Source organism: Rhamphochromis sp. 'chilingali' (assembly GCF_963969265.1).
Source record: "Rhamphochromis sp. 'chilingali' genome assembly, chromosome: 21".
Taxonomy (NCBI): domain Eukaryota; kingdom Metazoa; phylum Chordata; class Actinopteri; order Cichliformes; family Cichlidae; genus Rhamphochromis; species Rhamphochromis sp. 'chilingali'.
Genome location: NC_137949.1, coordinates 6,890,347 through 6,918,067, shown reverse-complemented (window position 1 = coordinate 6,918,067; position 27,721 = coordinate 6,890,347). Strand labels below are relative to the sequence as shown.

The 27,721-nt window shown below is 42.0% G+C and overlaps 1 protein-coding gene across 1 annotated transcript in view; it reads left to right on the top strand.

Moving 5' to 3' along the window:
- brf1a (BRF1 general transcription factor IIIB subunit a) overlaps positions 1 to 27,721 on the top strand; it is a 135,227-nt gene that overhangs the window by 70,029 nt on the left and 37,477 nt on the right. The window contains exons 13-16 of the mRNA XM_080870635.1: positions 4,262 to 4,323; positions 5,347 to 5,428; positions 5,642 to 5,697; positions 9,983 to 10,248. Coding sequence (XP_080726761.1) covers positions 4,262 to 4,323; positions 5,347 to 5,428; positions 5,642 to 5,697; positions 9,983 to 10,248 — 466 coding nt within the window. The remainder of the gene's footprint in view (positions 1 to 4,261; positions 4,324 to 5,346; positions 5,429 to 5,641; positions 5,698 to 9,982; positions 10,249 to 27,721) is intronic.

Below are 27,721 nucleotides of genomic sequence, written 5' to 3'. Positions count from 1 at the left end.
TAAAATGCTGAGGCTGTACCCGGTCTTTAAGTCTGACATCATTAGCCGGTTCCAGGTTCAAACTTTGCTTCAGGTGCCAAAGTCAAACAAACACTGCGGCATCACTGAGAGTTAAAAACTGTCTAAATTCTTTCATCTTCATTAAAATGATCAGTGTGGCTGCTCTACCAGGTGTAACAATTAAGTTTAACATCCAGGCATCCATGAAAACACAATTTTTAAATTTTAGTTAGCAGGGAGTTAGCTTGCTAGTTTCCATCTAAAGATGATATAATCTAAAGATGATGTAATGACTGAGAGATTTGTGATGTAATTAAAACGTACAGCTCTGCTATCACTTCCAACATAAATGAAAACTAAACGGCAGTGACGTTTGTAGGGTTACTGAAGGTGGGCTAGCTGGTATATAATGATGTGCTACGTGGTGGATAGCTACACAGCTATGGTTAGCATAATATAAACACAGTGAACCTGGAGGATGAATGCTAACCTTTTTTTCTGAGCTTTAAAATGAATAGCGGTAATAAAAACCGAGAGAGGCCGACACTGGTCACTGCCTTTTTTTCGGGGCTTGAAACGTAATCACTTAAAGACCAGATGAGGCTACAGAATCCAAAAACTGGTGATGTCACAGTGTCTATATCCATTGATCAAATAAAGGCCCGCCCTTTAAGCCAACCTTCATGTGATTGGCTGCTTCTAGCAAACAGAAGTTGAAAGGGCAGCTGGGTGGGGTTCTCTCTGACATTACGTAGCACTAAACCGGTCAAAATAGTGTTTGAGCTCAATCCTCAAACAGCACTCAGAGGCGCGGTTAGTTTCACGGGCTGACTTTTTTTCTGCTTTAAATACCGACACAATTCACTGTAAGCTGTGTGTTACAAATACAAATAAAAAATATTATATAAAAATATTATATAATAAAAATATTATATAAGCCACTGAAAGTCCAGATCTCAGAATGATTTTAGCCATGACTGCCTGTTTCCCTGCTTTTCCCTCCATTAGTGCTTCCCCTTTGTCTTAAAAGTGTGTGAATGTGTGTGTGAATGGGTGGGTGACTGAACGTGTAAAGCGCTTTGGGGTCCTTAAGGACTAAGTAAAGCGCTATACAAATACAGGCCATTTACCATTTTACCATTTAAAAGAATTTATTACCACATTGTCAAGAGTAGGGTTTGTTTGGGAAAGTGTGTGTGTGTGTGTGTGTGTGTGTGTGTGTGTGTGTGTGTGTGTGTGTGTGTGTGTGTGTGTGTGTGTGTGTGTGTGTGTGTGTGTGTGTGTTTTCTTTTTTGGTTCTTTTTCCTCCTCAGCACTGATGTGCAGGCAGAGCTGCATCTCTGAGCTACTGAGCTGCTGCAAAAAGACCTCAGGCTTCTGTCAGCCTGGACAGGAAGAGAAAAGTAGTTTCTCTGCATGCACAAGGTCATCAGGGAGGTGATTTCTGTTTTCTTTTAGGATTTGGAAGTTTTGTGAATGTGCTGCGAGTCGTCCCCCCCCCCCCCCCCCCCCCCCCCCCCCCCACACACACACACACACACACACACACACACACACACACTCTCTAATGAGGTGATGTAATCCACCACTTCTTATTCATAGTGACACAAAATGTTTCTGGCCTTCAGCAGTTTCCACTGAATTTCCACTGATGAGGGCCAGATGGCTTAAATTATTTTGTCTTCTGTGTAATAATGAGATAATCTCATTAAAGGGGCTTGGATTTAGTGCTTATTTAGCCCAGCCTGACCATCATGCGTTTATGGTATCCTACTACTTATTCTAAATTCATCATTAGACCTTCGAAGTAACATAAAGCACATGTTTTGTTTTTTCCTTCAGTCATTTTGAGATTCTTCAGGTTTTATCAGATTTTTATCTTGTATGAAAAAGTGTTGATCTGTTTTCACAAATAAACACTGAATGACAAGTTCAGCTAGTCGGTTGTACGATTGAAACCAGGAACAAATTCATAATGCTTCAAGGTTTCTTAAAAGAGGATTTTGTTTGTTGTTTCTCTGAAGTCAGCAGCATCATCCAAATAAAAAGATTGTTAGCTTACTCTGAACAGAGTGGGTTGTGATATTTGGGTAGTAAAACCTTGTTCATAATCTATTAATTGCACATTACTTGGTTTTTAGATTCAGGCACCACCTCCTGCAGGACGGTGCACCCCGGCTCCAGGAAGCTAAACTTGCATAAACTGCTGCCTATGTCTAAATGCCAGCCTGCCCAACAGGACACTGACGTTCTGTATCTGTACCTCAACAGGTCATAGCTTTTTGTGCCAGAGAGAGGAGACCTTAAATTATATATCTGAGAAGCTGGTGCATGTTCTGTGGTCTCGTACAACAAAATAGTACTTTCCAAAAAAGCTTTAGTGACCTGCTCCTATTAGTTTTCTTTCTCTGTCTGTCCAGATTATTAGACTTCCTCTAATACCTAGAATTTCACCTCAGGTCCTCACTTAACCGATTATTTAACACCATCGACACAGTGTAAACAGCTTTGTTTTTTCAAACGTCACATGTTTAGGCTCACTCTTGTGCCATAATGAAAGTGGGGGTGTAATAGATATTCAGTTGGATGAAATCTGAATGTTAAAAGTTCCTCAGTGCTTTGAGTCTTCTCTGTATGTGTGTAGTCCTTCACTGTGAAGTTAGCTGTAGATGCTGCATTTATCATCAGGCTGAGTCCCGATTACTCGTACCTGAGGAGACGTGCATCTCCTTGTTGGAAGCAATAAAGTTATATATTGGTCCTCGACTTCACGTGACATCCCTGCCTGTTGGCTCTGCACCCTTCACATCTTCATTAAAAAGACGAATAGGCAGGAAGGTGAAATCGAAGAGCCCGATGTCTCTTATTTCAGCTTTACCTTCCTGATATACCGAGGCAAATTGTCAACCTGCGGTCCACAGATTCTCCTGCACTCTCACCAAGAACAATTTTATGGGTTTGATTAAAATTAGCAAGTGTCGATATATCAAAGCAGCGGCTGAATAATAACTCAGTAATTGCTCCCTCCCCCCTGCTCTCTGCGGGGTTGGACTGGTGTTATCAGCTCTCAGTGTCGCTGCCTCTCTGCCTCCCGGAGCTGCCGATCTCTCCCAGGGCTTGTCTCTGTCTTATCTCGGCCCCGCACTTCATGGGGAGGAAGTTCTTAGAGGGCTGGGCCCGACAGATAGCGACTGACCTGTCTCTTCCTCTGGAGCGGTTTCTTTTTTAAGGAAGCTGCAATCTGCTAACTGAACTAAAAAAAAAAGCTGACTAGAATTAGCCCCCCCCCCCCAACCTCTCCACTGGTGCAGCAAACACACCCTTTACTGTCTGAGGATGAATGTATTTCTTCTTCTCTGCCTGCTCCCTGCCTGTCTGTGCACCTGTCTCTCCTTAATGAAGCTGCCCGTGGACTCAGGTGGCTCTTCTTTGAAGTTGCCGCCGACTGGGAGTTTGAACTTCAGGAAAGAAGGGCCCCTGTGAACATGTCAAACACAGAAAGCCTGACAGAAGTTAAATGACTCCCATAAACCTTTTGCTTGCTGCTTCTTCAGATCGAGCCTTTCAGTCTTTGCCTGTCTGATGTCTGCAGGCAGCCAGAGAAACACTGCACTTTGTTGCAAAACAGCTAATCAAGGTGGAGAATCTTTTGGAGTGAAAGCTGTTGAATTTCCATTGATGGTTTCCTTCTCCTGTCAAAGCCGGCACACGCTCCCGCTTCTTCCAAAGAAAGAAAAAAGTCATCTTTTGTTTCCTTTTATCAAAGCCAATCAGATTTTCTTTGAAATTTCTTTTCCAAAATTGGACTTTGTGCAACCGGAAGATTTGAGATACCGCTTTCCTTCATCGACACATCCTTCACAGGTAGGAGCGGGAGCGTGTCTCGGCCATCTTATGAAAAATGCAAATCGCTGTTTCAGCATCCCAGTGTTTCAAAATAAAGCGTGCTGAAATCTAGAAAGCGTATCGTAATTGAAAAGAATGCGTGTGAAGGTAGATCGGCTTAAAGTGAGTTAAGCCTGTTAGCGTCTTATTAGAAGTCACAGTGCATTTTTCTATTTCTTTTTTTTAATTTAGCGATTTCCTCCTGATAGAAGATGCTTCACAGATCTTCCACAAGGAAGAGATTTTATTTATTTATTTATTTGTTTTTGCAAGCTGCCGTTTCCTGTTTCAGCCCTTTGGGATGGGACGGCTGGAGTAAAAACGTGTGTTACAGCAAATCTAAGAGTGTCCATTCTGGTGTGTGTCTCTGTGACAGATGGTGCTGCTGACAGCGGGGAGCTCGACTTGAGTGGGATAAATGACAGTGAGATAGAGCTGGTACGTACCTGCTGCGTATGCAGCTCCAGTCACGCCGTACACACTACAGATTCACACATGCGATGTGCCTTCAATGCCCTGAAATCTTTCTCAATGTAGAAAATTCTGTTAGCTTTTCCTGTAGAAGAGTTAAAATCTCATCAAATGTTTTCTGCTATTGCAGAACTGTTAGCATGTAGCATGTTAGCTTGGTAAAAAATAGCTAAAAACTTGGACATGGTTCATTTTCAGAATTTTAAAAAACAAAATCTTAAAACTGTAAGGCAGCTACAGGGACAAGAAATACAAGACAAATCTTTGCATTGGACAGATTATCTCTTCACTCATCAATAATAATCATAATCAAATTGTGCGTGCTCGTCTACGGCTTCTTTTGTTACAAAAACAACTGACTCTAATGTTGAATTAACCTGTTTGTTAGTGCTGTTGTCTTTCTAAGTCCCGCCTCTGCTTGTTTTTGACTGGCTGCTTAAATGCAAAATAGACAAGCTGGATTGGAGGCCAGAAAAGCAACTTATTGCAATTTATATTTTTACAAAGCTTATCACGTCTATAACAGCCGTGCACATTTCAATCACATGTAGGAAACTCGACTACACGTCAATGACCTGCAAACAGCAACTTTCCTCTTTATATAGAAAATAGGAATCCTTCTAAAATGAAGACAAAATAGGCCTCAAAATGAATAAAAACATAAATAAAAGCGTGAGCCTCGCTGTGTAATGTGTTTATCTCAGTCAAGAGTGCAAGCTCTAATGTGTTGTGTACGATAACATTGGATTCACAGGGTTATTTGCTGGGATGTGGGAACATGGAAGCACATCGTTAAAGAGAAGTTTGACTCAAACTGTGGTTTTTTTTTTACGTTCAGTATGTTGCTTTCTTCTTTCTGATAAAATATGTAAAAACCAGGTTGGTTAACTGATGATTAAGCGCAGAGGTTAGCAGCAGGCTGTTTTACCTTAAAAAACTGGGAAACTCCCTGTAAAGTGAACTCCTGCCTCTCCCTGTGCTCCTCTGCAGTATCTGCTGAGTGACAAAGAAGTCAAAATCAAGACGGCACTCTGGATGGCAGAAAACTCCACCTACCTCAAAGAGCAGAAAGGTACCTTTGAGTATGCAACACGATCTTAGTGTTTCAGTGGTGAAGTTAATGCTCATTGGTTGGTTTGTCCCAGAATCTACCTCCTACTTTTAGTCCTCTATCAGCCAAACAGAGCTAAACCTCCAAATGAACCTGAGCGTTCAGGTTGTGTCATATTTATGTGCACTATCTATAAGTTTGTATGCTCAGACTGTTTCTTTTATTTTCTTTCAGAGAAGGAAGCCAAGATAGCGAAGGAGAAGGCGCTCGGGATCTACAAAGAGAGAAAGGTAACAGCAGACGGTCTGAAAAACTTTGAGATAAGGGCGGGCATTTTTGTTTGAGCTCGCCAGGATGACAGAAAGTTTGTCTGAGGCGGTAAATGGTCAGGCAGCATTATTTATTTGTTTTTTTTTTTTTGTGGTCAGGCAGGGTGAGAGTTGATCAGTCAGACAGAAAATGGCCAAATGGGCCGTAACACAATTTGTCAGCCGTAAAAGCACCGGTCACATCTGATGCCGCATGATCTGTTCATATCTCCCAGCTGTCCAACCAGCGGCTGCCTCAACTTTGACCGCTTATCTACTTGAAATCTGCACCCTACACAATCCTGTCAAAAAGCCGCTCATTCTTCTGCTTCGGCTATCGGTCTGTGCGCTAGACTCATTGTGCCTGAAATGTCTCAGATTGTTCTTTTGACAAAATGTTTCAGACCCGAAAGAAGAAAAAAACACCTGAAAAGTACCACAGATATTAGTTTGCCTGACTCGTTTTGCAGAAGGATCTGTTTAACGAACATCATTAAAGCACCCATATTCCCTGTCACACATATTCACAGGTCACTTTATTAGGTATACCTGTTCAGCTGACAGTACAAATATCTAATAAGCCAATCATATGGAAGCAACTCAGTGCAGTTTGGCATGTAGGGAAGGTGAAGAGGACCTGCTGGAGTTCAAACTTCAGGATCACGATCCGGTTGTTCAGTGTTGACGCGACGAATCCTAATTCCGGGCCTAAAGTAGTCTGCGTTTAATATGGCTTTTGTGTTATTAACATGTTTAATGTTATGTATTTTCTTCTATTTGATCTCAAAAAGCTCCTAAAACAGTCAGTGATCACTGTTGACCTCCCTCGGCTTTTATTCCCGCTAATCATTTATTTAAGCTCAGTTTTTAAAACCTTAGGGTGTAACTACAGCCCAGCCCATGCAGCAGTATATGAATGACTAACCTCGTATTGTGGATGGATTATCTCAGTTGTTCTCCTGGCTGAAGTTTGGTCCTTTTACAGCATCCTGCCATGCGATTACATTTGTTCCTGACCACCGAGAACACTCACGTTAACTTTTATCGAGTGGAAAAAAAGTTAGCTTGTTTATATTATGCTAACATAGCTGTGTCGCTAGCGGTCACGTAGCACATCATTATATACCAGCTAGCCAAACTTCAGTAACCCTACAAACGTCACTGCTGTTTAGTTTTCTGTCTTCATTTATGTTGGAAGTGATAACAGAGCTGTACGTTTTAATTTGTTTCCAAAACCCCGCAGTCAGGACATGCTATATTATATTTAGATAGAAGCTAGCGAGCTAACTCCCTGCTAACTTCTAACTCCGTTAAATGTCATAAATTCCGTTTTCATGGATGTCTGGATGTTAAACTCAATTGTTACACCTGGTAGAGCAGAACGCTGATCATTTTATTAAAGATGAAAGACTTTAGACAGTTTTTCAACTCTCAGTAATGCCACAGTGATCGTTTGATATATGGACCTGCAGCGGAGTTTAGACCCAGACACGGCTAGTGACGTCAGACTGAACAACCGGATTAGGAGCAAAAGCGATTAAAAGCAGCATAATTGTTGATGCCACACAGACTGCTCAGAGTATTTCAGGCAGAGGTCACAGGCAATGGTTGAAAAAGAGAAACTATCCTGTGAGCAGCAGTTTTCTTGCTGATGCCAGAGGTCAGAGGAGACTGGCCAGACTGCATTGAGCTGACAGAAACAAAGGTATGCAGAAGAGCAGATGGGCAGCAATGGCAGAAGAGCACGCAGTGTGCCACACCTGTCAGCTGAGAACAGGAAACTGAGTCCACAGCTGGCACAGAACCAAAAATGAGCAGCAGGAAAATGTTTCCTGGTCAGAGTTAAACAACATGAAAGTACAGATCCATCCTGCCTTCTATTAACAGTTCATGCTGCTGGTGGTGTAGGGGTTTGTTGAGTTGTTCTGAAGGCAAAAAGGGGGCTTGTTGATCTGTGTGGTGTCACTGAACACGGTTAGCCAAAATATGCACACTCTGGCTCTGAGAAGCCTCACCCACTGATTGGCTGCCCCTCATAAAGCTTGTTTACAAGGGACAGCCAATCAGAACAAAATGGGATTTAAATCGAGGGGGAAGGAAGCTTTTATCCTTTCAGAATAAGGTAAATACAGATTATTATTATTATATAGATTATTATATAGAGTATTATAGATTAATATACAGATTATTTTGAACTGTGAATCATGCAAACAAACTCTAGTAAAGTTGAGGAATAAAAGTAGTAAAGTTGTGTGGCTGGAAATAAGGAAAGTGGTCTCCTATAAAGTTTTAGTAATGCGTGTCCCACATACCTCAGGAGAACTCCTGCAGGCTTGTAATAAGTGCCTCAAACTCTCAGGCCTAAATGCCCAACTGCATGCCACGCTGAAATGATCAGATAAAGATGTAAACAGTTGGATGGACCCCTGCAAACTTACCCCATGTGTAGTAAGTTTGCAGATTCAGCAATATATATATATATATATATATATATATATATATATATATATATATATATATATATATATATATATATATATATATATATATATATAAATATAAAAAATATGTGTGTGTGTGTGTATATATATGTCAGTACCTCAGTACTGTGTGTAATCTGCATGCAGTCGTTAAACCTGCCCATCAGGTTTAATGATTCTGTGCAGGCAGATAATCATTCAGGCAGTAATTTATTCAAAAGAATATCGCTGGAGCTGCAGTTTGTCTGTGAATTATTTTCTGTAGGTTTTACTTGTAAGAGGAACAGTGAATAAAAATACATTAAGATGCAAAAGTTGAGAAAAGGGGGATATATTACTGCCCGAGGTAATGTAATTAAGTATCACTAGAGTCTGACCAATACTCCAAAAGCCAATTTTTCAGTGCTTAAACCAGTCAAAAGCATCACATTCTGAGCAGTGAAGAGCTTAAACCTGTCAGTCTTTAGCGATAAATGACTGAAGTAGAGTCGATGCATTAAAAACTGCAAAGTGAGATGGACAGTGAGCGGTACTGTGAGCCAGACTGAGACTAAACACAGACAGACGGGCAGTAAGTCCTGTGGAACTGGTTTCTTCTCATTTGCCATTACTGGTTTTGGCTCAGCACAGGCCCTTTGTTAGACCCAACATCTGTTCACTGGTTTTAACTAGCTGGATTAACTGCAGTGGAACAGATCTAATGAGACACGCAGCCTCCCGACAGCTCTTATCCAACCAGCAGCAAACTGTCACATCACTGACAAATAAGTGGCTGAATAAACAACAGGAAGAACATCGTGTTGATGCACAAAGGATTTGAGCATCCTTTGTTTCTCATTTGGTAACCGTTAATATTCTGTGTTGATTAGCTGCTGAATAGGGAAGAGGGGCTTTCAACTGATCACATCAAGTGTGTAAAGAAACTTGTTTAAAAGTGTGTTTTTAAAAGTTTTAAGGAAATCTCTGCTGATCTATGTCATAATTTAGAGAGGGGGTCAAGGTTAATGCAGAGTAACTGAAGCTGGGTGATAACCTCAATAATTGAGATAAACTGCATTTGTACAGAAACACGTTGGGTTTTATATTTGCCTGAAAAGCTGTTCTTTAGTCTTACCTTTAGAGGGCAAATCCTCCATGGGACCCAAATGCTTTAATATAAAGACAAACTGTTTTCAGATAACATTTGAGCTTTGTCTGGTTCAAAGAACTGATTGATCAGGACTTGTTTTGAATGTATGCGGTCCTAGCCAGGACAAAACTTTAATTTGGGCCTCCAGGAAAAGTCGTTTCTGCTGAGGGAGTAACGACTAATGAGCCCTTTAAGCAACAACCTGTAGCTTTGAATTTTTCACCCCAGCAGTACAGGTCTAGGGGTGACGATGTTGGTTCACTCCTGTGCACTAATTGGAAATCAAACAACAATTTGACTGGTAACCATGACGACATTTTGTACATCCTTTATATTATTTATCAGCCCTGAAGACCGTTATTTTTAATGCGCGAAATATTCACACAAATATTATTTGTCCGGTGTGTACAGGTCAATGTTTGCATACTAATACATTACAGTAATTCCTGCTAAACCTAAATCTGCATAAGATAAGTGTCTTACTTTGCTCATATAAGCATGTAGCTAAGCCAAATTACAGCCCACACATACCTGGTTAATCTGGAAGCAAATACTTTGTTTTGCTGTAATGTGTTTTCCAGATGTTTTGCAGATTATAAAGTGTCCTTGTTTTATGAGAGGCGATGTTAAGCTTTAGTTTTGTTTGAAATCCCGACAGCCAAGGGGCCCCAATAGGAAACACGCCCCGATCCGAGCTAACACGGCTGACGAGGCCATTGAGAAGATGCTGGAGCAGAAGAGGATCTCCTCCAAGATCAACTACGACGTCCTTAAGGACCTCAACGTCAAGCCCTGCGCCAGCCCAGCTCGCAACGCTGAGTCCCCAAAGAAGGAAAGGCCAGCCGCCAAGCTGGCCGGACGCAACCGAAGACCCGCCCAAACTCAGCTCAGCCTCAGCACGCCTCTCAGTACTCTGGGAAAAAGGTTGGTGGAAAACCTGGTTTCTAATAGTGAGCAAAAAACATTAAAACAAAGATTCCTGAAGCCTATCAGCAAACTGCCCACTTCTTAATGGACCTCTGAGATTCTGGCTTTTAAAGCAGAGTGCACATAGAGGGAACTTAAATCAAATTAATATATAGTGCCCGCTCTTTGCCTTTTAAGCAGTACTGTTTCTTTCTCAAGGGATTTGGCAGCCTTTGAAAAACTCACTACAGGTCTGCTTCTGTAGATTTACAGCTTGTCAGTGTCTTCTCTTGCTTCACCTTTTCCCAGGCTGACTCCAGAAAGTTTAGATCCGACCTCTGTCGACCTGTTACAAGACTCCTTTTTATATGACACAAATCCATCCCACAGATTTACCAAACATTTGTAGAATGGTTGAGTATTTATTCACGTAGAATCAGAGTAACAAAGCATTTTCATGTTTCCCCAATATGCTAGAATCACAGTGAAGATTAAAACGATTGGGTTACTGATTTGGTCGCTCAGTTATGCTCCAGCTATGACTTGATTCTGCCTGAAAAAAAAAAATGATTCATGTGGTGCCCACAGACCACACTGATTCCTGGCAGTAAACAGCCATTTACAGGCTCTGACGACTGCGTTTGCCAACCACAGAGGTCCCTCTGAAAGCCGGCTCAGCTGTGATGCTTCTCTGCTACATGTGCTGCAGTGTGCATGTGTAAACACTGGAGCTGGAACCATTGTCGTGGACGCAATACACAACTGCACCATTACACCGGCATCTTTTTCTACATTATGGTCTTTTAAAAAAATGATATTGATACATATCAGTGACACGTTTCATGCTCGTCGTACGTTTCCCAGAACTCTCAATGATTTACATAAGATTCCTACTTTTTTTGAGTGTGTGTGTCTATTATCTTGTAAGCATATTAAGCAGCTAAAAAAAGATCTCTTGATGAGAACAGCTGTTGTGCCAGCCACTATGTCATCTGTGGGAGGCTCTTTTCCAAAAACATTGCGTGGATAGTGAATTAATTGTAATTTTACCTGCTCGCGTTAACGCTCTCACCTGTCATAACGGCTAAAGAACATGGATCCATATTTACTTTTGTTTGGATCTGCTCAGCCTCCTCTTTCACTCCCTCGCACCATTAAATAATCTGGAATGCAAACAACAGATGCTCGATTGAATCAAGGCGAGATGGATGGGAGAGTGTTTGCTCAGGTCTGATCGGCACCAGCCGCTCCTCGTCTGCCACCGAGGTCAGACTCGGCTTTTTGTTTTCCTGGAACAAGGAGGAGAAACTGCCTCATCCCGACTCCGCTCGCCCCAAAATAATCACCTGCGACAGGAGGACAGATGTTCAGTCTTCTGTTATCCTTTTTTTTTCTTTTCCCCTCGACTCCTGTGGGATTTACCGTATTTCTTTCTTTTTTTTTTTTTTCCTTCAGCGATGCACCTTGTCTGCCAGGATTTGTCCCTTAGCGGTTGCTCACCACCCCCCACTCCTTTCGTGACATGCATTCACGGGACTGATCCACACTGATCCTTTCAGACGAATTTAATGGGTTTTCTGCAACAGGGAGAAAAGCTGAGGGGCTTTTTCCCCCCACTTTGTTTGGTAGTGGGGGAAATTGGTTTCCTATGGCTCTGTTTTTAAAACTCTTTCAGTTAATGTTGGTTTTAGGTGCCATCTTGAAGCTTTATAGCTCTCCTATAGAGGCAGCTGTTTGGTGATTAAGGGGATGTAACCCCCCCACAGGTCACCCCCTCCCAGGTTCTGTGGTTAGGTGAGCTCAAGTCATCTGGTTGCAGTTTGCTAGGCGTTGGTAAAGCCTGTTCTGGGCTCTGCGATAATGCGCTGCATTTGGTCTCAGACCCACAGAGGAGTTCAGATAAGTATGCCGGTTATTGCAGTCGGGAGCCTTTCAGAGCCAGTTTCTTTTTTAAGTCAAATAAAATATATTTATAAAAGACTGCTTAACAAAATGGGTTTGTCACTTTGCTCTCTACAGAGTGACGGGGGATGTAAACACACATGAAAACAGGGGAAGAAAAACATTACAGTCTCTTAAGATTTGAGGCCAAAGCCTGCGAGTGGAAAGCGGGTCATGGAAACAACAACAACAGCAGCAGCAGCATAATCTGGAGGCAGATATGGAGATGGGAGTATTTCCCTGGGTTTCTTCTGTCTTTAATACTTTATTCTTTATTTTGCGATCATGTGTTTCTGTGCAGCGTGTTTGACTATTAACAATCGGAGGATTAACCCAGAACACGCATAAATAAATAAATGAATACATCAATAATGGACAAAAACTGAAGCATAAAATACAAATTAAAAAATGCAAATAAGGAATAAACTACACTGAAATCTGATGTAAAGAGACTAAAAAATGAAACTGAAATAAAATATAAAAACATGAAGATGAACCTAATATGCTCATCTCTGATTCTTATTAAACTTGTGTAGCTTTGAACGATGTGCACTTCAAAATGATGCTCGTGCTTTTTTGGCTCCTCCTCCCTTCTAAACAGCTTTCCTCTAATTGGCTGCACACGCAAACAGAAGGTTTTGAAATCAGTCGGATGAATTCGGTGCTCGCAGTCAGTGCTGCTTGTCTGACATGACCACATTAGAGATATGTGCTCGTGCTGTCATCATTACAAATGACCGAGTCGAGACGACTGTCTCAAACGGATCTGAAGGTTAAGATTACTCATACATGCACTGATCTAATTATGTGGAACTTTGGCCAAGGTTAGGCTTCAGGTAAACAAACACATTTATCTATGCCTAAGCACTTTCTACACACACTCTCCAATGAATGCATTGGGGGCAACTTGAGTTTCAGTATCATACCTGAGGATAATTCGGCATGTGGACCGGGGAAGTCGAGGATCGATGACCTTCTGATTAGTAGATGTCCCGCTCTACTACCTGAGCCATAGATGGAGGGAAAAAAAGCACAATTGGTTAATAAAAATAAAAAAAAAGAAAGTGACAGAAAATAACAATGTGAGGTTACAGTTTAATACAAAGTAGAAAAAGGAAAAACTCAACATAAGCCTCCAGTTGTTGATTAAATCAATAGACAGCCACTCTCTCTGGCAGAAACAGCAACCACTCCCTCACTGACAACATGATGGATGACACAAATTATGACACATTATAGCTTTTCCCATTTATAGGATGGTAATGTGATGCATTAGTGATCATTGTGGGGAAATTGCTTTTGTGCTCACAACCCTCCACGGGGAGGTCAGAGGTCAGGATGGTGAAGCTGCCAGTGATTCAGTGTCTTGCTCGAGGACACTTCAGCCTCTTCACGCACACGGACACTTCACTGTATCTCATTCATCCTAAAGACAATGCTCAAGGACAGAGTAACTCTGAACGATGAAATGAAAACAGGTTTTTTGAATTGGGTCTTCAGTTACAATGAACAATGAAATGATCTTTTTTTTTCTATTCATTCCTGTGCATCATATATCCTGGAGTCATGCCGGGTCAGGTAAACAGTTTCAGTCAAACTAAAAGGTGCTTATAAAGGCCGGATCATGTTTTCATGTTTAAGAGCATATTAATAACACCTCAGAAGAAAAAAAGTCCTATAATTTGTATCAGTGTAGTTTGTTGTTGTGCCTCAACAAACAACTTGCTTGCACCTGAAGATCACTTTGAAAGTTCTCCTCCAGAGTGGAGTGTGAGACGGCATATACCCCACAATCACTCAAGGTTGAAGGAACACTTTAAGTTGGTAGTAATAGCATGTGTGAGAAGAAAAGCAAAGCTTGTTGCTTTGTGGACATGATACACCAAGGCAAGCAATCGCTCTTTTCAAAGAATGACTGCTGAAAACTGGTGGCCCTGAGAGGTCAAACGCAGTGCAACTTGCAAAACATCAGTATATAGAGAAATGCTGCAAAACCACACAAAACACAGTGGAAGCTGAATAAAACACTATGGAAATAGAAAAAAAACACACAAAAAACCCCCTAAAACACAACAGAAGTGTTTTGTGGAGAAAATAACAAGCTAACAGTAAACAGCGAATAGCAAACGTGTTGTTTTATTTGACTTTGGTTGTGTTCTGTGAGCTTTAGCAGCATTTTTCTATTCACTGTCACTTCCTTAAGTTTCAGTGGGTTTGACCTCTCAGGGTCACTGTAGAAACACTGAATTTTACCTGTCAGGGAACAGAGTTTTGTGACTATACGATGCTACTTTTTGTCACTTTAGTCTGTTAGTTTTGACCTGAACTAATTCAATACCAAAATGGCAAAATCACAGGTTTTTCAGCTTTGAATGCCTTCGAGCCAACGATAACAACATAAGAGGTCTGGACTCAATCTGTTCACGATGAGCTGTTGGGCAGCTGGTGCCTTCCGCATTTTCTCGAGATTGTGACTTATTAATTTGACATTTCAAGTTGTTTTCTCGAAATTTAAGTTGCATAATTCCAGATTTCGAGTTATGGATCACAATTTGTTTTTCCATTGGAGGAAACAAGCTTCCACAGTTTGCCGCTAATGTGTTCACAGCACTGTTTTAGTTTCTGTGCCGGGCAGAACCTCAGACTTCAAACAAACTGACCTATGCCCAACTGAATGAGCGCTGGTGAAAACATTGACACAGCTATAAAAAAAACAAACAAACCCTGCTTTTAAATAAAATGTATGAAATGTAATATTTCCATTTCAGATTTAGCAGCCATGGTTTTTGATCCACTGCACAGCACTGCTGCTGATCATATTTGACCCCCACGCCTAGTATTTATCAATGACTGAAGTTTGCAAGCAGCAGCTATGGTTACACCAAACCAGTAACAACAGTAGGCTGCAACAGTGCTGGATCTGAGCTGCTCCAGTTGGCTAATGGCTGCAGCCAGAATGGCAAATCTCTTCCTTGGAAAGCCGACATGCTCCATGAATGAAAGCCCATCTCCAGTTTCATGTTTTGGCTTTGATCTCCTTGAAGGAGGGCATCACCGGCACAAGCCCCGTCTTTGTGTGTTTAAGAATGGATGCCTTCTTTCTAAAGTGTTCGACCTGTTTGAATTTTTAAAAACACATTCCCGTGCTATCAATGAATCATTGATGCGGAATCGCTGGTTTGAATCATTCATCCCACACTTGCTTCTTTCTTTTATTTTCCTGAATGGATGCTGGCTCTGTCCATTTATGCAGAAATTGCTGAACTCTGCACTTTGTTGCCTTGAATGCACAATAATGTTTTCAACCCCCGCGGTTTTCCGGCTTTCTGTAGCTCTATCCATAAGCCATTAGCACCGAGAAAATGCCCCGAGGGCTGGCGAGCAGCAAAATGGTGATAATCTCCCATTCTCTCATAGCATGTTAGTCGTGGAATGAAAAAAATGGCAGAGACAAAAAAACAATCTCAGCCAGCGGCCGTTGAGCGCAGAATGGTCTCTTTCAGCTCGGCGGTCGAGGAGCAAACCGTTGCCTCGGCCCGTGAAAAGGTTGTTGTGCTGGTTATTGAAAAAGGAGAGGGGCCTGGTGTCAGGGAGACCTATGAAAGTGCAGGAGACGGCCTGCTGACAGTGCAGTCATTGTGCCCTGTTTGGAGGCCGCGCTGAGGGGCTACACTGAGGCATTGTGCTACCGTGGCCTCCCCTCCCTCTCCTGGTTCCTCCTACATGTTCCTGGCTGCTCTCAGAGCTCCGCTGAAGGGGCTGCTCTCAGATTTAGGTCCTTGCTCTGTGTCGTCCTGGAGTTTTCCTCATTTCCTTCTGTCTTTATGTTATTTTCATCATTTGTGGCTTTTTGCAGGTCTGTCTAGCTGCTCTGATATCCACCGAAATGCATGAACTGCATCATAGATACTGATACTGAGCTAATATTTAACATGTTATTTGTAGTTTGTTCATAAATTCTTTCTTTTGCTATATTTTGTTTCATTTTGACGTGCCTCTATTTTATATTCTGTGTGTTATGTTCTGTTTTATTGAATCCAAAGACCAAAATAAAGATTAAAGAGTCATCTCTAGGTCCTCAAATCAGACAAAATGTGGTGCAAATGAGCGCTGGCATCCTGCCCTGGAGCACATGACACTTTCTCTGTCATTGGTGACAGGTTCACTAAAGATTCTTGTGCATTCTTTGCTTACTATTAGGAATTATAATTAAAATGCTGTTTGGGCATCCATCCATGCATGTGTAAACAGCATTTTAATGTGATTAAGCTCTTTTGAAAATTAACAATTAGACAAAACAGATCATCATGAGGGTTTGAAGAGCTCTGCTGCCTCACTGGGAACTGCGATGACTAGTGGCACTTCAGCCAGTTTAATCCAATGTGATTTATTTATTTAGCACCACTTCATACAGCAGGTCTCTCAAGGCAATTATACTCTGTAAAGACCCTCTCTGCAAGCTCATGGTGACAGTGTGAAGGAAGAACACCCTTTTAACAGGAAGTGCTCTCTCCCTGGGACCAGGCTCAGGGATGCTAATTATTTGTGAGGTTAATCCAGGTCATCGGGTTTCTGCAGAGTTTGCAGTGCTCAAGTTAGAGTTTGGAGTGCTGAATAATGACGATTGGTTAAATATGCTCATGTCTTATGTACACAACATGCCACAATCAGGACGTTAATCAGTCTTAATTGTTGCTGAGACGGAATAAAATTTGTGTACGCTGATAGAAGTATTTTATCTCTGTAAGCTTCAGGACTCTTCAGCTCTGTCTCTAGCTTAAAGTTTCACTGATTCTGTCTCCCAAAAAGGACCCATTTTCTTCACCATGTTGCCATCATCACATCTACTCTAAGAAAAGGCTTTTACTAGCTACCTCTCACTTTCTTTCCTCCCTCTTTTTCCATTCTACCTTCCTTCTCGTTTCCCTCCTCCTTCACCTGCTCCATTCAGCATCTCCTTATTGCTCTCTGGTTCTTTCCCATCCATTTCCTCTTACTTTCTTCCCCATTTTATTCTGCCTCTCCAACTTTGTCTACTTCATCCCCCTTTTTATCCATTTTCTCTCCTCTCTCGACCTGCTTCTCCTTCTTCCTCCTGCACTCTGTTCTCTCACCTACTTTTTGAATTGCTAGCAGTTAAAAGCCCTCAGCAGCAGCTACAGGCCTGTCGAATCACTCTACACCATCAGGTCTTCTCTAGCTTTGGGCTCTCACAACTCGCTAACGAGTTCTTTGTCTTTCTTTCAGCTCTTTTTTTTTTTTTTTTTTTTTTATCCTTTCATCTTCGCTCTTGATCAGAAGTGTTTGCACTTTACAAAATGTGTAAATTTGCCTCACTGCACTCAGACAAGCTGGATGGTTCGACATGAAAACAAGACGTGGAAGTGGGGCAATGACAGAGTCTAATGAGGCCACTTTGAGTAAACAAAGTTGTAGGTTTGAGGCTCTGTTGACATCTTTCTCGATTTATTTAGTTTATTTTTTGTGGTCAAATGAACTGATGGGGTTTTTCTGTCATGCTTGTATTATTATCTGTTGGTGCTCAGTCTGACAGACTGTGTTTTCCTGTAAACTACTTATTCTAAACTTTAGAGGCCTGAAGAATTCTGGTTCGGCATTTCAAAGGACACATACACCGATCAGGCATAACTTTATGACCACCTGCCTCATTTTGGGTGGGTCCCGTTCTGACATATTGGAGTCCACTGGTCCCCTGAAGGTGTGCTGTGGTATCTGATGCCAAGATGTTAACAACAGATCCTTTAAGTCCTGTAAGTTGAGATTGGACCGTTTGTTCAGCACATCCCACAGATGCATGATTGGATTGAGATCTGGGGAATTTTGGACAGCAAATAAACTCCTCAAACTCGTTGTTGTGCTCCATAAACCATTCCTGAACCATTTTGCTCTGTGGCAGGACGCATTATCTTGCAGAAAGAGACCACGGCCATCAGGGAATACTGTTTCCATCAAAGGAGCAATGCTTAAACAGGTGGGATGTGTGAAAGTAAGATTCACATGGATGACAGGACCCAAGGTTTTTCAGCAGAACATTGCCCAAAGCATGCCGGCTTGCCTTCCTATAGTGCATCCTGGTCCCAGGTGTTCCCCGGGTGATTGACACACCTGGTCATCAACATGATCTAAATAAAAAAACATGATTCATTACACTAGGCCATCTTCTGGCGCTTTCAGCTGTGGACAGGGGTCATCAAAGACACCCTGGCTGGTCTGTGGTTATGTAGCATCAAACTGCAATGACAACTTTCTGTCTGGTTCATCACTGTGCCTTCCTTGGACCACTTTTGATCATGCTGACCACTGCAGAACGGGAACAACCCACAAGAGATGCAGTTTGGGTGTGATCCACTCGTCTAGCCATCACACCGTACTCTTGCCCATTTTCCTGCTTCCAACACATCAACTTTGAGGATAAAATGTTCACATGCTCCCCGACACACTAACAGATGCCATGTTGAAGAGATAATCAGTGTTATTTGCTTTACCTGTCAGTGCTCACAATGTTATGGCTGATGGGTTTATATTGTAATGTGTTGGGGGTCCACCTCGGCGCATTTACACCTAACATACAGAAAAGATGCAGCTCAAGACAGTCTTTGTTTTTCTTCTTCCCATAAAATCATAATCATTGGAAAGGTTTGACCGCAACACTTTTGGCTCGCCTCTGCTGGAGTGACTTAATCCATAGGACCGTTTATATTTCAGACCTCGAGAAGCAGAAATTTGAGCAGCTTTTTCTGGCAGAGCAGCTTTGTGAACTCAAGATATCAGAAATTCACATTAGTCTGAAGTATCCTGTGCCGGTTTTATTTTACTCAAACGATTGCCTACAAACTAATTCAGATGCTCACATGACCACCACAGACTTCTTGTCTCTGCGGTGTTGGGCCTGATTTCTCTTTTTCTCTCTCTCTTGGCTTCTTGCCTGCTGTTATCTTGTCTTTGTCTTTGCGTCACCCCATTCCCCCCCCCCCCCCCCCCCCCCCCCCTTACTCCTCCCTCTTCACTCCCACCCACTTGTTTTCTCTTGCTTTGTGTTCCTACTAACTCAGCCCTTCAGGGACAGCAGGCCCCTGCTGTACTCAGTGTACTGGACAGTCTTTAGGTTTAAATGTACCATGCACTCTTTCACTTCTCCTTCTTTCTCTTCCCTCCCCTTCCCTCCTTCTGTATCTTCGCCCTCCACCTCTTTCAGCCAGCTGCCAAACAGACCCTCCCTGTTCCCTCCATCCCGACTGGAGGATGGAAAAGCAGTCTTCCAGAAATAGCCAAGATAATTGCCCTCCAGTGATATTTTTTTCCCTCTTCTGTCGCTCTTTACACTTCTTTGCTCCTTCATCTGTTCTTTCCGCATTCAAAGTTGTTTTTTTCCCTCTCTTCTCTTTTTAGAGAGCTTGTCTGATTCCAAAGTTTTTTTGGGGGAAAAAGAAAAGAAAGAGACGGGGGAAAATAAATTCCTCACTGCATTTTTTCCCCCTCACACAGAGGGCAGCCAGGACAACCATTTTGGTCTGTGTTGGTTTTCCAGAAATGTAAATCTGACCCACAGACTTAGCCAGTGCTTGAGAAAAACTAGAAATCTCAGCAGGTTTCTGGCCAGATGTTGCCGCTGCCACCGCTTCTGCGAGGGACAGAAACAGCCAAGGGGGAAGGAAATGCTTTCCAATTTTGGGTTTGAGACTTGCTGGAGCAGGTGTCGTGAGAAAATCTAGAGTACATTTAAAGAACTGAACAGAAACAGGAAACGCTGACAAAGGAGGAGCAGCTCCAGTTAAATCTTCTCCCGCAGAGAAGAGGAAAAGAGCGGGCTGAACTTTACCATTTGTAAAGTTTCCATAGTTTCCTGCAGAGCACACCCGATCGAAGAGGATGTTTTCCTACTTAAGTGACCAGCTGCGTTAGGGGAGGGTGTATAATTTGTCTGTGGTTTGCAGCACCTCCCTGGAAGCATTTGATCTCCCTGCTCTCCCCCCTGCAAACTGTAACCAATTACTATTGGGTGCTGGTGGAGGTTTGCAGACCCCCGTCCGCCCAACATCCCCCACTACTACCACATGTACACGCAGGGACTCTCCAGAAGCCATGTCATGTGGGTGGCACGTACTGCCGATGAGATTAAAAGGTTGTTTACGCAAAATTTGAGGCTTTTCCAAAATTTAAGGGCATCAGTTGGTAGATTTATAGTGTTGTTCTTTCACAGCCTTTTAGGTTTTCCACATTTGGTGTGCTTCAGACTCATCTTTGAATCGATTTGGCTTTTTCCTCATTGACCTACACACATTACTTTTCAGTGACAAAGAAAAAGCATGTTGTTGACTTCAAAACAGAATAGGGGAGTATACCGTTGGGCGAAGTAGTTGACCCTGTTTAAATAATTAAACTCAGGGCATCTTTATTATATCAGTGGTCCTTGAGCTACTTCTGCTTCTTGATTAGAGTGCACCTGTTCTCTAATTAAATCCAGTCGATGTAATTAGGAAAGTCACATACCTGCCTCCATGAGGTCTCACAGCTATATCTCGGTGAAAAGCCCATGAAGAGGAGAGCTATAAGACAGGACTGTGTCAAGGTGAGATCTGGGGATAAAAGAACATCTCCACAGTGTTGAAAGTCTCTAACAGCAGCCAGCATAATCCTAAAATGGAGCAACTGTTTTCCTAGATCTGGTTTCCCTGGTTGTCAGACTAGTAACCATAAACCCAGTGGGCACTGTAAATTAGATCCAGTGTTTCTTTCTGGAGTTGAGACCTTTAAAGGACAGCCGTGGTTGGAGCACTCCACCAGTCACACCGTTATGGAGTGGTGAAGAGCTTTCCTTGTTTAAAAGGCATATGACTGCCGTGGTTGGAGCACTCCACCAGTCACACCGTTATGGAGTGGTGAAGAGCTTTCCTTGTTTAAAAGGCATATGACTGCCGTGGTTGGAGCACTCCACCAGTCACACCGTTATGGAGTGGTGAAGAGCTTTCCTTGTTTAAAAGGCATATGACTGCTTGGAGTTAACCAAAAGGCATATGACTGCTTTCAGACCACGGGATGCGAGACTTTTTTTGGTCTGAGGAGACAAAAATCGAACTGTCTGCCCACTATTTCCAAAAACATGTACAGAGGAAACTAGGCACTGAGAATCACCTCATTAATACCATCCCTGCAGTCAAACACGGTGGTGGTAGAATCATGCTGTGCAGATGTTTTTCTGACTGTGACATGAAGACTAGTTAGCATAGAGGGACAGGTGGATGAAGAAAATATAGAGCAGTTCTAGGTGAAAACCTGAAGCACACAACTAAAAAAAAAAGAGTGGTTTCAGGACCTGAAGGCTTTCTAGCACCTTTAAAGAGACCTGTACTAATGTTCCCTCATCTAACCAGTGGAGTTTAATTTATTCTGAAGAATGAGGAAGCTGTCAGAAGACAAGTGTGCCAGGCTTTGAGGTCATTCCCAAGAAAACGTGTTGCTGCTGCTTCTGTTGACGGTGCATTGTAGACCTGATTTCCTACTTATGGTTTTTTCTTTTAGTTGCAAAAATCTCAGAAAAGTTCAAGTTGAAGCTAAAACAGAAAATGTGAAAAACTAATGTGCGGCAAACTTTCCAAATACACTATAAAATGAGGTTCATTCAAATTTGAAAATAAATAAACATTGATCAGCATTTAGCATAACACCGGGGAGGGATTACATGAACAAAGACAGCCAGCTATACTTTTAAGATTCAGATATTGATGCCCGGTTTTGTATTGTTGCATAAAATTACTGTTGAGGCTGCTAGTAGTTAGCAACCCCTATCTAATTATAATCAAACTATAGCTGCAGCCTAGGAGGCAGATACTCAGTAACTGATGGAGAGCAAAAGTTGAGCTTAAAGAAAAAATAATATTGGATTTGAATTTCACAGGTTTGCACACAGATAACTCCAAAATAAGGACCATGTTGCTTTCCATCTGATGCATGTGAAATAAGCCGATTTCACCACTTTTCAATCATTCTGTTCATGGCTTAATGTCGTTTTCTTTTTCCAGCGATGAAGAAAAACTACTATATTTATTGCTAATCGGCTAATAGAAATACCAAATCATAGAGCGATCAGGAATTACACACATAAATATCAATATGATTCAAATGTGTTATGTTCAATCAGAAGAAAAAACAGCAGAACGGTTTATTTGTGAAGCTTAAAAGTTAAAAGATGAGCTGTATATTGTTTCGTTGATTATGCACTAATTGCTTTAGCTCAGCTTCTAAATTTAAGGAAGAAAATGTCACTCCAGCCAAATGGGACGTTTATATCTGTGCAGTTGTTGTACATAATGTTATGGCTCGATGAGATAAAAGTGTAAACTGATCATGAGCCCTCTATTACTCATTGTAGTTTGCCTCATAATCAGGCTAGTGATGCCATGACGTGCTATTCCACACATGAAAGTACATCCCAGGGGCTAACAGGCCTGTGGAAAGGGTTTACTGCTGGCTGCATGATAAATTAAGCTCATTCCACATACATTTACGCTGAGGTCTTTAGCTTCCACACTCATGCAGAGAGATGTTAAGATATTTAATCCCTTGCACCCCCTCCCCACCCTGCGCAGACGAACCCATTTCTCAATGAAGCACGAAGAAATGAGAGCATCCCTTTGATTCTGGACATCCGGCTCTACTCACAGCGGCGACAGCAGCTTTCCCTGCACAGCCTCTTCCATCCAAACAGCTTTCAACGGCCAAACCTTTGTTCTCCAGCGTGGCTCGCACTGTAACTAATGGGACAGCCAGGGCTGGAATTTTGAGGGGAGCTCTAAAACTGGGCCATTTGGAAAACATCCCAGTTTTTATCCACAGCTTAGCCACAGAATAAAGAAAAAACAGCCCAGCCAGCAACCGAAAATGTTGACACTATAAGAGTTGATGCTATTGTGGTAGTTCATGGCCTCACGGGGCCACAGCACAGCTTAGCAACTGAAGACTTGTCCCCCTCGGCGCAGGGTGAAGGGACACTTTAACACTGAAGTACTTTTTCTTTTGTCCCTCTTTATCTTCACTCACAACTTGGTCCTCACTGTCTTAAAACCCAATGTAATTTATTATTTTCTGTTTAATATTTTATTACTTTTACTTGCTAAGTTTTATTGACACCATCCCCTCCAGCTATTGCCAGTTGTCAGCCAGTGGCTAAACGGCCTCCCTCAATCGCCTTTTCAGTTCAAGCTTAGTCTCATTGGCAGTAAGCTGATTAGAAACGAGCCGCTAAGCCCGGCAGAGAGTGATAGCCTAACAGAGAGTCGCTGCAGAGTGGATGAGCGAGAGAGGGGAGGAGGGTGAGACAAGAGGGAGAAAGCTAGTCAAGGGATAGAAAGTGAGACAGAGGAGGGTGAAGGGAGGGCGAGATATGCAACATAAGGGTTTGTGCCGTGCTGTATTTTGAACGTCTGTATGAAACTGCAGAATACATTTGAGGAAAAAGAGAGAAAGGGTGAAGGAGAAGCTGCTAGTTTGACCTTGTATAGAAGAGCCAGCATTGATCTGAGCATTTGAGCATCTCTGAACACGAAACATGTGAAGTCTTTTCCCTTTAGAACGACTCAATTCTTCATAGCATTGAGTTACCTTAGAGAATTACGGTGCATTAAGGCATCTAACTAATGCTCAGTTGGTAAGTGTGCCAAAAAATATCACACACACCATTGACACCAGCAGCCTCAACATTTGATATAAGGCAGGATGGATCCATGCTTTCATGTTGTTTACACTTGTCTGACCAGGAAACGTTTTCCTATTGTCCAGTTTTGGTCCCGTGCTAAGTATAGACTCAGTTTCCTGTTCTTAGCTGCAGGAGTGGTCACTGCAGGGTGTACCTAATGAAGTGTCCCGTGAGCACATATGATCCCAGTGAAGCAGCAGAAGTTGATAAATGGATAAACAGACTAGACGTTTAAGTGAAGTGGTGTCAGAGGCAAAGCAGCAGTTGAGACCTTGACCGATTAAAGTTGAAGCAGGTAGAAAGAAACGAGCAGTGTTGCCGGTTTGCAGTTTACAAAGACAAACAGGAGAGCTGTGACCTCTTATTTGAAAAGAGCACAGAGAGAAGAAGCTGACCTTTTCAAGAGCTTACAGGAAAAATACAAATTGAAATACCCCCAAACCGCTTGTTGATGATGTAGCTTGACCTCCTCCTTCTCAGTTTACATCACGATGGTGTAATGTGTTATGCTTCTGCTTAATGACAATGCATTTAGGTTCTTTAAAGAAGCATTAAAGCAAAGCTTAGAACAAAATGGAGCAAGGAGTGAGTCAGTTAAGTGTCCACTTTCCATATGGATTTATCGTGTTTTTAGCGTTAATGTTAACTTAGCACTCTTCACTTCTATTGGTGTAGATTTGGAGAAACAATCGGTCACATAATGGAGAATATATCAAAGCAGAAGACGCAGCTTTAAAAAAAAAAAATACCATAAATTATGTTAGACGTTTTCAGTCTAAAACTGAAAAGGGAACTGGACCGTGGATGGGCATGCATATTGATCTGCGGACATCTGTCCCTTAAATGACAATGTGAAAACAGTGCGCTGGTGCTTCAGAGGCAGGAAGCTATCTTAATCTGCAGCTTGTCGAGCATTACAGTGAGTTTCAGCTCATTATTTCTTTGTGCGGCAGCAATGAGCAGCTGTTTTCAGTTGAAAAGCTCTTAAAAAAAAAAAAAAAGCCTTGTGGCTGAGGCAAGCTCAGCAAGACGCAGCAGACACATGCAGGTAGAGGCAAGCTGGTGAGCACAGCGGAGCTCTAGCAGGCCCATATTTCCCTTTGCAGGTTGGTAGCACAGCTAACAGAAGCATGAATACCTGATACAAAAAAGTATCCATGTGTAATATTGCTACTCCGTGAGCGGTTAATGTGTGAAAAAACTACTTATGTTCAGATGATAACATCACAGCAGCTTCACGGGTCATACAGCAGTGGTCTGGTGCGACTATGTTGATGGTGGCATGTTTTAGGTCCATGGGTTTGAAGATGGTTTAAAGAGGAGAAGAGCCGAGTAGGAAGCATGTTGAGCGGATGTGACGAAGCAAAGGAAAAAGCCAGGCCGAAGACACGAGATGAGGCGGTTGTTTCTTGCTCTTTATATTGTTCAAATGGGATAATTTAGGGGTTAAAAGGACAAGCTGCAGCGGTATAACAATGATTATGTAAAACTAGATTTACCTGTTTTTATTATGATGAGTTATTAGGAAGAAAAAAGAGGTGTTGAGGAGGCAGGGAGGATTTACAGACTCACTTGAAGAGCAGATTAGAACAAATACAGGAGGAGGAGGAGATGTGATTCAGCACAAGAAGAGGATGTTCAGTACACGAGGTTCCTTTTGAAGAAATGAGCTTCTCGCCTACAGTGGAAGATTTTTGCTTTTTTCCAGAGACAGATGGTACACTGAAAACTCGTCTCGCTGTAATCGAGTGAATTGGTTTTTGAGAAAATGAATTTGCACTTTTTTCCTGGGTTCCACTGTTAGTCTTGTAATTGTTACAAAAATATTTATAGTTTGTTTAAATGAACTATTCATTCCCTTATTCCCTTGTAAGGGAAGAATTATCAGGACAAAGCCCAGAATGTGTCATGTGAAGTCTCTGAACATATGTTAGAAAGTCACCCTACAAACAGGTTATAGGCATATCCTATATAAATGACAGTTATTGTAGTCATTTATTGGCATGGATGGAGACGCTAATGCCATACAGGAATTGTCCTGTATGGCATTAGCATCTCCATCCATGCATGCATCCACTCCTGAACTCTACATAAAGCTGGAGGCATCAGTTAGGTTTTTGCAGCATTGTTCTTTAAAAGTGTCCTACATTACCTGTTACTTTAAAAAACTGCACAATATCACTTACTACTTATAGAAATTTTTTAATATTTTTTCACATAATTACCAGTAAACATTAGAAAACCTTAAATTACAGTTCCATATAAAGTTGGACAGCCAGCTAAAATAAACAGTTCTAGCCAGAGTCTCCTGTAGACACAGGTACAAACCTGACTGCTCATCTCTGCTTTTGTTTCCTGTTGAAAAATCAATCCTGGCTGCTTGACTGGGGTCAGCATGCGCCCTACTCTCATTTTATTCTGAGCCTGTGCTTGTTGTTGCTTGAGGGTTGTTGCTTGTTGTGTTTGTACAGTAGTGCACACGATGCCACTGTCTTCCGAGAGGCAAAGCTTGGCTTAGATTGCTTCATGCAACAGGACAAAGATCCCAAGCACATCAACAAATGTACAACAGACTGGCTGAAAAGAAAGAATCAAGGTGTTGAAGTGTCCAGACCTCAACCTGAATGAAATGGCCTTAAGAGAACTGTGCATAAACAGATATCCAGAAACCTCTATAAGATGAAGCAGTGTGGCAGACTAATAAAGTTCTAAAGAAAACAGTTATTGAAGTTACTGCAGGTAAAGGGGATTGTACACACTGTTCAATCATCTACTTAGTTTTTCAGAGTTCAGAGATCGGTGGAAACCTTTTCACACGACTGTTGGTGTTGTATGTGAGCACAGTGGAAGGTTAATTCATCTTGTTTTGTCTTCTTTGTTCTTGTGATTGTGATCACACATGTAATTCTGACTCTCTGGTCACCCGTCCGGACCGACAACTCTGGAAATCAGCCAGTTGCAGACTCTGGCCGGTTGATCTGGGAATTTCTGGTGGAACACATTTCTGCAAAAAATGTAAACTGTAATGGTTTAAAAGAAAAGACCAGGATGCTTCACTGCATACTTCTTAGGCTTGTTTGATTTCATATATTTTTTTGTAGATACAAATATTTTCTAATTATGTAGAAAATGGATACAAATGCATCCAAGTAACTGAAATTTTTGTTACATTCATATGTTAATCATCATGTCAGTTGAGCCAATAAAATAAAACTCAGCATTTCAAGTGCAATTCAACCAAAACTTGTGATCAAGCATTATTACGCAGATATTTACAGATTAGCAAGCAGTGAGTTTCAGTACTTTATGAATCTAGTTTCAGCAGTGACAGGTGCTTCATAATCAAAATGTTATAAGTGCCAAACTATGGCGACTTTGTCCGTTAAATGTCTTTGTAATTTTCAGCTTAATGTGAACTCATTTTAAGGGAATTATAAGAGCTGCTCTCAGGAAATTAGCTGAAAACTGTGAGCGTTATAATTCAAATTATAGCAGATATTCCTACACTACTGCAGAGTGTTTTAATGGAGTCTTCGATTGATCTTTGGACAGTAGGTGTCAGTGGCTGCAGTTATATGCTGTGTATTGTGTTTTTGGGATACGGATGGTTGTCCATGAGAGCGTTGCGTATGGCCTCGCTGTGATCCTCGGGGGGGCAGAGTGATTTATAAGTGCACGCTGTCTGTCACGGTAAAGCCTGACTAGGTGTCAGGAGCCACTCCCCGCTGCTGTAAAGGGTCGCCATGGCAAAGGAGAGCTGCCGAAAAGTCTATCGCCACACGCAGCCACCAACTCTTATTGATGGCCGTTTGACCTCTGACCCCCACAAGCGAGTGC